The sequence below is a fragment of the Electrona antarctica genome (genome assembly GCF_951216825.1).
Source record: "Electrona antarctica genome assembly, chromosome: 4".
NCBI lineage: Eukaryota > Metazoa > Chordata > Actinopteri > Myctophiformes > Myctophidae > Electrona > Electrona antarctica.
In genome coordinates this window covers 54,695,294-54,707,439 of record NC_136809.1, presented here as the reverse complement: position 1 = coordinate 54,707,439, position 12,146 = coordinate 54,695,294, and the positions used below count along the sequence as shown (strand labels likewise).

The window sequence follows — 12,146 nt, the reverse complement described above, 5'->3', positions numbered from 1 at the left end:
AAACGCCATCAATATTTACCCATCACCGGAGCACACTTCCATTCATTGAAGTAAATCATGACTGTTTTGTCCTGTTTGGATCCCTAATTGTCGTCTGAAAACGATTTTGCAATCAACAACATTGTTTTTTAGGATAGCTATGGGCATAATATATGATTGCAAAATGTGCACATTTATTTATTTATTTATTTATTTATTATTTGACCATAACACTCTAAATGAGTATTCTACTAGTCTTGTAATCAGTGAAAATAGTCATGCCATGATGACATTTTACTAGACAATTGATTAGTCACACAAATAATTGTGATTTACAATTTAATTGTGATTCAAACTATTTATTTTTGGGCATTGAACTTTGGAACGTTATAAATAAAAATACATTTCCATTTACAAAGGCTTGTAAACAAACATTTGGCAGATTTGACCAATAACTTAAATAGCGGTATACAATGAAATTACTGACAATAAATAATGTACTATGACCAAATAGGACACACTTAATAAAATAAAAAATTGTGGAAATAGCATATCTACGAACAAGGTATCACGATGTGTCACATCGTGACACGTTTTGACCGAGAACATTTTCAACAGTTGAATTCATACAAAATAATGCCAAACAAGAATTGATCATCTCAAATAATAGCGATCAGGCGACTACAGTATGTAATAAGTGCGACAGGCCTAATGACATATCAGTAGTGCAGTCATCTGCGTCGTCGCCATTGCGCCTCACTCTCCCGTCTTCCGTCGAGTGACGTCGAAGGTCATCATAATATCCATGCTGCCGGACTCCTCGGACGACGCGGCCAGCTCCAGCTTATGCGGCGCCCTCCCCGTGGACACGTCCGCCTCCCACACCCCGCTACCGTTTGGCTCCAGCTGGGTCCGCTCGCCGGCCTCCGCGATGATGCTCACCCTGCGCGCCCAGGGCACCCTGACCCTGAAGCGCACCTGGGAGAGAGGCTCCAGGAGGCCCGTGCGGGGCTCCAGCAGCTCGCAGCCTTTACCCCAGATGGAGTAGACGTGCGGGAACGGAGGCCCCGGACGAGTGCAGCTGTTCCTCACCACAAAGTCACACACAGGGCTGAACTCATTATCTTCGGGAGACGTCTTGGCGTACAGCTCCAGCCGGTAGACGCCTGGCTTCGGCAGGCTGACGCTGACCGTCACCTTGCTGTCGCCGTAGGCGATGAAGGTGTGGCGTTCGAGGCTGGAGGTCGTTCTCGTCTTGTTCTCGTCCCGTTCCAGCACGGCGAGAATTTCCAGCTCTTGCTGGTTGCGGAAGGTGATGTCACATTTCCCCTGCCGCGTGCTAATGAAAGCCCCCGTGTGGTTGAACCCGGAGAGCCCGGCCTCCTCCGCGCACGTCCCCGGACCGCACGACGAGCACAGGTTGGAGGGGAAAAGCTCGTCCGCGCCAACCACCTTCCCTTGGCAATGCAACAGGTAGTTAGCGGCGTTCTGCAACTTGGCACCTGCGTTTTTGGAAACGTTGTAGTCCCTTACGAACAAGGACAGGCGGTAGAAGCCACGCAAGGGGCAGAGCACGTGACACGTGAGGCGGCGGGGCTGGATCTGGGTGGCCAGGCAGCGCTCGGCCACTGCAGGCTCCAGCTCGGGATGCACCAGCTTAGCCACCACCGTCAGGGACCTAGAGGTGTTTAACACCAGCTCAAACACGCCCGCCTCCACCTCGGCTACTTCGCTCCTTTGGTCGCTCCCCGCCACCCCCAGGGACCCGGCCTTGGGCTGCATGCCCCAGGAACTAAAGGGGTTGTCGGGGATCGCCTCCCTGGCTCTGGTTGTGGTAGGGCACTCTACGGTGAAGGAACAGACCAAGCTGAGAGTGGTGGCTGCCAGTTCTGGGCTGGCGAACACCTCCACATCGTACGTGCCGCTGGAGGGAGGACGTATCTTCAGATTCATGCCACGGTCAGAGTAAGTGAGGAATCCGTGGGAGTTCAAGCCGGAGTTGGAGTTCTTGGAGTGTCTGTGCTGCAGGTTCTGCTGCTGACTGATCTTGTACGTGAACTTCATGGGCCTGGAGAAGCCCATGGACACGTTGGCCTCACCGTCAACTGCATGGGGAAAACAACCACATGTGATTTTAGCGTCAACGACTGTTCACCAGCAGCTCTCTGTGTTTGCGAATGGAATCCGTCACCTGTGACTACTTTGTGGTGTTGTGGTTGCAGGCGGCTGAGGCCCATTGTGTAGAAGGCTGCGGTCCTTTCCACCCTCTTCTCAAACTCCTCCAGGGTCATCGGTGGCTCTAAGAGCTGCCATCTCTCCTCTACAGGGAAGTGGGAGTCGATGAACTCCTCTGGCTCCGTCAGGAAATAGAAGTCATTAAACCTTGAAGGGTGTACAGATCACAAGGCACAAGGCTGGGTTGAGAATCAGCTCGGCGCTGCATGGTTTCATTTTGTTTTATCCGCCAGTATTTGCTGATGGATAAAACAGCACTTTGGCCATCTGTAAGAAGTACAGATACAGATGTAATAACATGTTCTTTGCCATCAAGATATTGGACCCACACGTTTTATTTACAGCACTTTAACAGTCACACATCATAGCAAGACATTAGGCATTAGGCCTTCAGAGAACCTGTTAAGGCTCATACATACTCCATCTTTAGGTAATACTCTATCACCTTTTAGGTGATAACTTAATACCTAAACGGTGATAATGAGTCGAGGCCATCATACTCGTGGTGATGTCCTTAAGCATTGACCCCGCCTCCCTTTGCCAACCCCCTGCCCACTCTGAAAGCGGCCTTCCGGAAACAGCAGTTTGGCATTGTGGGAGGAAGTAGAAACGCGAGAGAAACAATTGAGGATGAAAGAACGGAGAGAATGGAAGACGAGTCAGAAGAGTTGGACATGCATCAGCGAAGATGGCGGTTGTTTGTGAGTTGTTGGATGAGATCAGCTATTTTCATTATTAAAAAACATCAGAATGTTAAAAAGTAACAGACAAAATAAGACAAAAGGCCTTTTCCGAGGGGGAGCGACTGACGCGCCTATAGTAATTAATTTTCAATGAGAGGCGTGTGTGCGTGCGCGGAGAAGTTGCCCGGAGAAGTCGCCCCTCATGAGCAGACCTGCCGCTGACCCAGGCGACAACGCCTGCGTCACTCGCCCCCCCCCCCCCCCCCCCGTCTGAAATGACCTTTGGCTTTGTCAACCTTTTCTCGAAGATCTTGCGCTCCATGTCCACTGTCCCTGCACCCCAGCAGGAGTCTATGAGGAACCACTGTCCAGCCAGCAGCACAGCGTTCCAGGCGTGGCCAGGCTTCGCATTCCTCAGGCTCTGGCCCGGGCGATGTTCAACACCTTTACTGTGTCCGGAGACCTCCTGGCACCCGATACCCACCTCCCTGCAAGGGGACAACCAACCGTGGACAGTCATTGCCTCTGTGTTGGATGCAATTCCAAGGTTATTATAGTTTTTCAATAGTTGTTATATTTTTGAGGGGTGCTAGACCCTCCTATATTCAGCTATAGTGTAGATTTCCCTCTTACACAAACATTAAATTCCCATTGACAATGAATGGAGAATTGACATCATATGTGGACATGCAAATCGGCTATTTTCGTCCTACACAAAGATTAAATTCTAGGCATGTAACGATTCACTCAACTCACGATACGATTCGTATCACGATATGAGGTTCACGATACGATTTTTCACTACATTTTAAACAAAAAATATTTTCCAGAAAAAATTGTTTTTATTTAATTTTATATAATTTATCTCCCTCCCAAAGCTCCCCTCTAGTCTACAGTGCTCTACTACTGAAAGTGACTCGGTCTCATTTCTCTCCAAAAGCACTTGAATATGATGGAATGTGATTAAAGCTCACATTTCATATCACACACCATATTTCACTAGCCCCCCCTAAAAAAACAAAATAAACGTTTTTTATTTTTTTAAATCGATTTTTTTATTTTATTAAATCCGGGAATAATATCGATATATATCGATATACGATACATCGTTACATGCTTATTAAATTCCCATTGACAATGAATGGAGAATTTACGTCATGAGAACGCCCCTCACTTCACACAGGTGTGATTTTTCAATTTCAGAGTTTTTATTAATTTATTTTGTACATTTAGAGTGGCAAATGTAGTCGTTATGTTGCTCCCCTGACTACCCCATAGTACACTGCAAACAAAACTAAAACGCGAATTAAAACAATACTAAAATTGAAATATGCAAAAACTATGTAATATGTTTTGTTTCCAGGTGAGTTTACCTGCACATTTGCAGACAGAGGCTGGAGTATCCACAGCAGACACCCTTGCCTGCTGCGATCACCTCCTCCGGAGTACACAGCATCTGTGTCTGGCCCAGGTACCCACTGACATCATATTCTATGATGACATCACACAAATCACATCATACTCTATGATGACATCACATAAATCACATCATATTCTATGATAGGGGTGGTGGCTCAAGGGTAGAGTGGCCGTATGGGAACCGCAAGGTTGCCAGTTCAAACCCGGGCTCCCCCAGTGTTAGTGTTGAAGTATCCTTGAGCAACACACTGAACCACTAATTGCTCCCGATGTGCAGGTTGGTGCCTGGCGTGGTCATCGGTGTGTGAACGTGTGTGTGAATGGGCGGTGTATGAAGGTGTGTGTGAATGGGCGGTGTATGAACGTGTGTGTGAATGGGTGAATGTAATGCACATGTCTATGTCATGCGCCTTGGATAAAGGCGCTATATAAATGCACCTTTTACCTTTATGATGACATCACAAAAATCACATCATACTCTTTTCAGGCTGCGCCCCCTAGTTTAGGAACCGCTGATGTAGTGACCATTATACCCAGTTACCCACCTATGTATAGTGGCACAGCCACACCCAGACGTAGTGAACTACATTACCCACATATGTAGTGCCACAGCCACACCCAGATGTAGTGCACTACATTACCCACCTATGTAGTGGCACAGCCACACCCAGATGTAGTGAACTACATTACCCACCTATGTAGTGGCACAGCCACACCCAGATGTAGTGCACTGCATTACCCACCTATGTAGTGGCAAAAGCACACCCAGATGTAGTGAACTACATTACCCACAGTGGCCCAGCCACACCCAGATGTAGTGAACTACATTACCCACCTATGTAGTGGCACAGCCACACCCAGATGTAGTGAACTACATTACCCACCTATGTAGTGGCACAGCCACACCCAGATGGCCCGCAGTGTCTCCAGCTCTGTTCTGGTTCCCTGTGTGATGCTCTGCGTTATCCTCTTCACGTCATACACACGCTTCTGCTTCAGCTGCATGGGCACATACACACCAACACGCCAACATGCACACCAGACAGACGTGCAGCTAAACATGTATATCAAATATCTAAATACTGAATCGAGCATCTTAAAAACGGTCTGGGGTCTTCACATAAGACTGAGTAGAGTCAGTAGACGATAAAATGACAGTTTTTTTTTTAAGTGAAATATCCCTTTAATACAATAACTTATACATTTGGTGTGGTTGTACTTTTTCCCCCTTCTATTGACATATTTAGATTGTGTCAAAGGTCAAAGGTCAAAGGTCATGTCTCACCTAGACACAGGATCTGACACGAAGTTTGACCTCATGGTCAAGATTCAAATTTTCCCCTGAGCATTTTTTGTAAAGAAAATGTCAGCAGCAATTGCGCAGGAAACCAAATTTGAATCCCTGGTAGGGAGAGGAAAGCTACATAGTGCAGCTTTAAACAAGCAACTTTAAACTACACTTTAAAAACAAGCCCAAATAATCAACTACACTTTATTTTTGTCAAATACATTTTTATTAACAGGTTATAAATTATTATAAAATTGGTACAGTAGGCCTATGCATTATTTTTCTTTAGAAACAAGGCCAACTAATTATAATAAGCAGACATGGCAACACTGCTGGTTGACTAATGGAGGAATGAAGGGAAAACAGCGCCCCCTAAAGTCACAGATCACTGAACTAAAGCTTAGAAGTCCATTTTCTCTGCTTGGTCTTTTTTCCACTACTCCTGCAAGACATTTTTCTATAAGCCATATCTCCAAAACTGGTGGGTCAAACTGAACAACCAATATGTCAATTTGAAGCTAGGATTCCCTGCTTTCATATGACATGAAAAAACGAAAATTCAAAAAAATCCAATGGCAGTCCTTCGATCAAATCTAGTCACAAATCATTGCTGTTGGGTGGAAACCCATTATTTCCAGATTCCAATTCAAAAGTAGCCGATCTACAAGCTGTGTGACCCTGCATGACGAAGAGGAGGGCTCTGCCCAACGCTTAGGGCAGTGATCGGTTATAACTGTTATAGGACATGAATCACCGGCTTATTTAAAAACTGGTCTGATAAAGCATCCAACAGGAAACTTCAAGTGGGGATAGATTAGATAGATTAGGCCCCATTCAAATGAGGCCTAAATTCACTGTCGCCGCTTTTTCTTTTTTACATTACATATACAGCTATATTTGTATTTGTTGGTTGATGACATTTATTAATTATTGTGTTCATATTCTATGCGATGTTGATGAATTGAACACATTGGCCACAAAGGAAGCAAGTGCTCATGACCTTTTGGGGTTATCCCTTTAGCCTAAATGTTTTAAATGTGTTGACTAATAAGGTCTGATCAATCGATCAGTCAATCAATCAATCAATCAATCAATCAATCAATCAATCAATCAATCAATCGTTTAAGAGTCTCTTAAAACACTGTGTTGTGAAATTTCATTTTATCTGTGCCGGTTAATGCTTTTTTGTTGCCTTGTTTTAAACTATAACTGTTTTATTTTATTGTTTGAACTGTTATTGTTTCAGTGGTATTTAGCAGATTTAGCACCTTTTAACTATGTTTTGAAAGGAGCTTTATAAATTAAGTTTACTTATTTACTCATGCAGAATGAGACGGCAGAGGAAAAAGTTCAAGGTCCTTTTTTGGAGCAGTGCAGCTACTTAGTCGGCATTGTGTACCAATACATTATTCATTTGTTTGGCCCCACAGTGTATACAGTGTGATTTGTTTTGAGGGTACTGAAATATTTCTATTCTTTAATATTTTAATCAGGAGGCCACAAGGGGGAGGTAAATTCCCATCGAAGAGGAGTTATTCACTGGGACCTTTCTCCTTTGTACATAATAGTGATTTCTATGTGTTGATGACAAGTATTATTGTAAATGTTTGTATGCTATGTTGATACATTTAATACATAGGACCAGAATGGAAACCAGTCCCCAGGACCTTTTTGTTTGTTTGTTTGTTTATTTCAACATTTAAGCCTAAAGGTTTTACTGTACCACATGCTGTTTACATTTCTGACTAATTCAATCAATCAATCAATCAATCAATCAATCAATCAATCAATCAAAACCTTTTAAACTAGTTTTTTTTAAAGCAGCACTATGTAACTTTCCTCTTCTACTATACTCTTGAACCCGGTTTTGAACATGAAAGTGCGTGCGTGCGTGCGTGCATGCGTGCGTGCGTGCGCGCGTGCGCGCGTGCGTGCGTGCGCGGGTGCGTGCGTGTCCCTCACCTCTGCCCCTGCCCTGACGGCATGCGCGTCGACCCTGTGGAAAACTTCTGTGCTTGTGAAGAGGTCTTTTCGACGCCTCCTCCTCTTGACCGCCACCGCTGGGGTTGTTGTCCTCTGTCCCCGCTGGCTGTTAGACCTCTGCACTGCAGCTCCATCTACCTCCGTCGTCTCCTTCCTCAGCGCACTCTTCTTCAGCACAGCGTCGCTTATCTCTGTCTCGCTGCCGGGGGACAGCCGCCTCTTGGCTGCAGGGGCTGCACGGGCAATTAACCAACAATTATAGAATCAAAATCGATATTTTATTAGAACTAATTATAATAACCGACTTAATCTTGCTCATATAGGTTCATTGAACCTATGACTATATACTGTAATTATTAAGATTAAATCAAGGAAAAAGTGGCGTGTGAATTTGAAGGTATTACGTCTCAAGTCATAACAGCAAAGGTACTAAGGATACAGTCCTCTTGTGTGTATGTGACTGCTAAACTTTCAGTATATTGTTCAGAGCTGCACATTCCATATTATCATCGCTGACGGGTGGAAACCAAGGGGCAGTATTATGCGTGTCTTAAGTACCAGGTCTTATTACTTAACTTAAGACCTGGAGGCGTGGTCAATGCTGTTTGGCCACTCAGAATAGCCAAATGGCATTGATCACGCCTCCAGGTCTTAAGTTAAGTAATAATACCTGGTACTTAAGATACGCATAATACTGCACCTTATGTCCAAAACCGCTTGTGTGTGCGAAGCTTTTGCATATGATGAAAACCAGTGTAGACCAGTGATTCTTAACATGTGGGCCAGGGGTCTGCTCCAGAAAAGTTGGAGAACCTCTGGTGTAGACTGATAACCAGGTTTCACCCTATATGTATGTCCAATGTCATATTGAACTTGAACATATTGAAGTCAACTTTACAGTTGTGTTGCATATATAATGTAAGGTTTAACATAATTGAAGTCAGCTTTACAGTTGTGCTCCATATCATTTAAGGTTTAACATATTGAAGTCAACTTTAAAGATGTGTGTAAGGTTGAACATATTGAAGTCAACTTTACAGTTGTGTTATAATGTAAGGTTGAACATATTGAAGTCAACTTTACAGTTGTGTTAGATATAAAATGTAAGGTTGAACATATTGAAGTCAACTTTACAGTTGTGCTGCATAATGTAAGGTTTTCACATGTGCGAGAAGGGCACTTCAGAGCATACAAGTAGCCTAAAAACCTCACTGTTAATTTAACTCTGAGGGTGTACAAAAAAATTCAGACCAGTCTGAAGTGAGTGGTGCAACAGTGCCCCCTGTTGGTACCCTAAACATAGGGACATAGGTAGGGACGGACATTGCTGTTCCTTGAATGACCCGTGCCATCGGCCGGTAGATGTGAGTCATGACATATGAGCTGTTTTGTCTTTCTAAATAGCAGATTGTCCAGATAACCCTAGCCCTATTTGGTGCAGACCCAATAGCTCCCTCACAATGTACTGTAGGAAATCACAGATGATAAGAATGTCTGCTTTGAAAACACTGGACGACTTTTTTTTTTATGGCTTTATGACTTCACGACTCTCCGCCTTCAACTAGTTGTAATGCAAGGTTGCTTTTGGAGGAACAATCGACAATACACTTTTATGAGGGAATTATGAATCGTGCACGGCGATTCATCTTGGAATGCATTGTTTTCCCACCATTCTGATAAACAGCAGGTGTTCTAGTGTAACCCTTATTATTAATGGAGCCATTAACATATCTCAGCTGTCGGGCAGAAAGCAGCTATCTTAAAATCTTACGTTTTCAAATTTGACCCTCTGCAAATCTGCAAGCCCACGACGTGTCACATCGTGATGCGTTGTGAGGTTTCTGCCAGTGATGAAGTAGTGAAATCATGAAAGCTCTTACCTGTCTCACTTCTAGCAGGAATGGTGCTGCTGCTGTTTGTCCTGTTGTCATCTTCTTCCTCATCACTGTCTGGTGAGTATCCAGCGTTAACAGCTTGGTGGTGGACACTCTAAGGAAACAGGTCAATTCCACATTTGAATGATCTACAGCACAACCATTTGTAACTTTTAAGTTTGAAATGGAAAAACAACCTTCGCCGTATCATTTCATATAAACACCCTAAGGGCATGGTCACACCACACCGCACCTTTATTCTACCTATGAGGGTGGATTCTGCCAGTGCATTTTTTCTTTCTTTTTTTTTTTATCCCTCAATTTTGCAACCCATTTTTTCACAGTGTTAATTATCTAATGTAATCCTGGGCGCTCTCTGCCAACCTGACCTCATACTTCCTTCTATGCATGAGGAGTCCTTTTCACCTGACGGGAGAGTTTCTTTCTTTCTTTCTTTCTTTCTTTCTTTCTTTCTTTCTTTCTTATTATTTTTATCCAACAATTTGTGTAACCCATGTTTTCACCCAGTGTCAATTATCTAATGTTATCCTGGGCGCTACACTTCCTGCCAACCTGGGGAGAGCAACGGACTGACTTCATGCTTCCTTCTATATGCATTGAGAGGAATAAACAAACAAACAGTACAATAATTTGAGCCTAAATAATGCATATGGGACATGTTTCAATGGTTTTGTGCTGTCAAATATCAAACAAATAACTTACCTGATTCTTGTTCTTGCTGCCATCATCATCGATGGGACCTGTTATTCAATTTAAATGTATGCATTAAAGGAGTAGTTCACCCAAAAAATGACACATTAATTGAGTACCACAGACGAATAACAGTCTAAGTCCACACTATTGATCCATAAACAAAATACATACATACATGGATGCACCTGGGACGTATCCTCAGTGATGTATCCTAAGGTCATCGGGGTTTCGGGTCTCCCAACATCATACCCCTCACTCAGGTGACCCAGCCGGGGTGATCAAGTCCCGACTTACGTCCCAGTAGCTACCCTCGATCAGTCCCATTAGGGAAAAACCAGGGCCACACAATCCGTTCTTCCTGAACTACTCTGCCGGGACTGGGAGGTACCATTCTGGCGCGTGGAAGGACTAGGCTCTGTGGGTTGACTCCTGTCCGGGCCCCTCCTACGTCTCACCAGGTCCACTCCTGCTCTCACCAGGTCAGGCCCTGTGCGTTGCACCAGACTCCCAGCACCAGGCACTTTATTCAGGAATGGTGGATTCTCGAGCCGCAACAGTTCCGCAGGCTCCACCTTGCCCTTGGTGGTGCCGCAGGCTCCGCTTGAGGCTTGAATGGCCCTCCTAAAGGCCTCACCGTGGGTTTGTTGGGCTTCTTCCTCACGGAAGACACAGGCTGGGGCGCCAACCCATACTGCTCCCGGGTGCCGTCTAATTTCCGGCACCCGGCTAATATATAAATGATAGATAAGGGTTCAGGACAACGAGGCCTTTTCGTGGAGGGGTCAGTCTGAAATTTGGACTTAGACTGTTTTTCGTCTGTGGTACTATTAATTACATGGAGCCTTGAATTCATGGAAAATTCAAGGAAGCATTTTTTGACGCATTCCTGAGCCAATAATTTGATGACTGTCGGAAAAATGCTAATGTCATTGTGGTATCTGGTGGAACCACATTTAATCAATATAGCCTAAATCATGTTAAACTAGACAGACTAAATTCACATCTAAAATTGTTAACGACTGAATAATACTAAGCCATAGTGAGAGGCTACAGGACCAACAGGGTAGACGTTTAGGCCCCATTCTTCACAGCTGGCACCTATGCTAAATAGCTAGGCCGAGGTCTCCTGTTGTGCTTCCTGTGACCTGTCCAGACAATTTGGTTTGGGTGTTAACGACTGTCTGTTTCAAATGTGTATTGGGATTTGAGCTTGTATAAAACTCCACTCAAATGTTAAATCTGTAGTAGTGTGTCCTGCCGTCAGGCTGAGTGCATGCATGGCTCCGGCCATGCATCTGATGCTGTATTGAACTCTGAAATTAAACCTGGACTCCGAAACCTTCATTCATCTGTCTGCCTCCGCGTTTATCCTGAGTACTTTTGCCTAAGTATTAGAGGTTTGTTCATGGGCTTTATAGAGAGAAAAGCAGTCTCTCTTTGGAGTTTTTATACTTCAATTGGTGCGTCGAAACCGGTGTCTTTGATGCATTTTTTTGCGTCAGGCAGAAGAGAACCGGCGGGGCTTTTTGGATATTTCAGTCTAATTTTGGCGGTTGGTGGTTGGTTTGATTTTTTGGCGAAACGGCGTTCAGTCTACAGCGGGAAGAAGTGGTCTTCTCTTCGGGTGGGGAACAACAGCGCAAACGGTGCGCTCCGGATCTCCGATGTGGAACAGGAGGGGGAGGCCCTCTACGGCGCGTCGACGGGAACCATGCTTCTCTTCACGTCTCGGCGGGGAGCAGCGAGTCTCCGACCCGAGGGCGGCGATGCTCAGCGGCGATTCGAGGGGGATCCTTGGCTTCATCTACTCGGCGATCAGCGGTCAAAGGGAGGCGGAGGACCCGCTTCTTCGGCTCTGCTCTACTCGGCGAGGCGAGGCAGCTTATACGGGCTCGCTACGGTCTGCTTTGGTGACCATCTGCGGTTCTCGTGAATTCGCTTTGTCAGTCATGTGTTGCGATTCATGACTGA

At 44.9% G+C, this 12,146-nt stretch overlaps 1 protein-coding gene across 1 annotated transcript; it reads right to left on the bottom strand.

Annotated features, from left to right (window-relative positions):
• Positions 1-735: 735 nt before the first annotated feature.
• On the bottom strand, positions 736-11,979 carry LOC306921372 (kyphoscoliosis peptidase-like; the record flags this gene model as incomplete). Its single annotated transcript, XM_079498482.1, has 8 exons — positions 736-2,084; positions 2,171-2,361; positions 3,194-3,385; positions 4,271-4,388; positions 5,201-5,315; positions 7,567-7,820; positions 9,468-9,576; positions 11,821-11,979. The coding sequence occupies 8 exons, from the start codon at positions 11,977-11,979 to the stop codon at positions 736-738; spliced, it is 2,487 nt and encodes an 828-aa protein (XP_079354608.1).
• Positions 11,980-12,146: the final 167 nt, after the last annotated feature.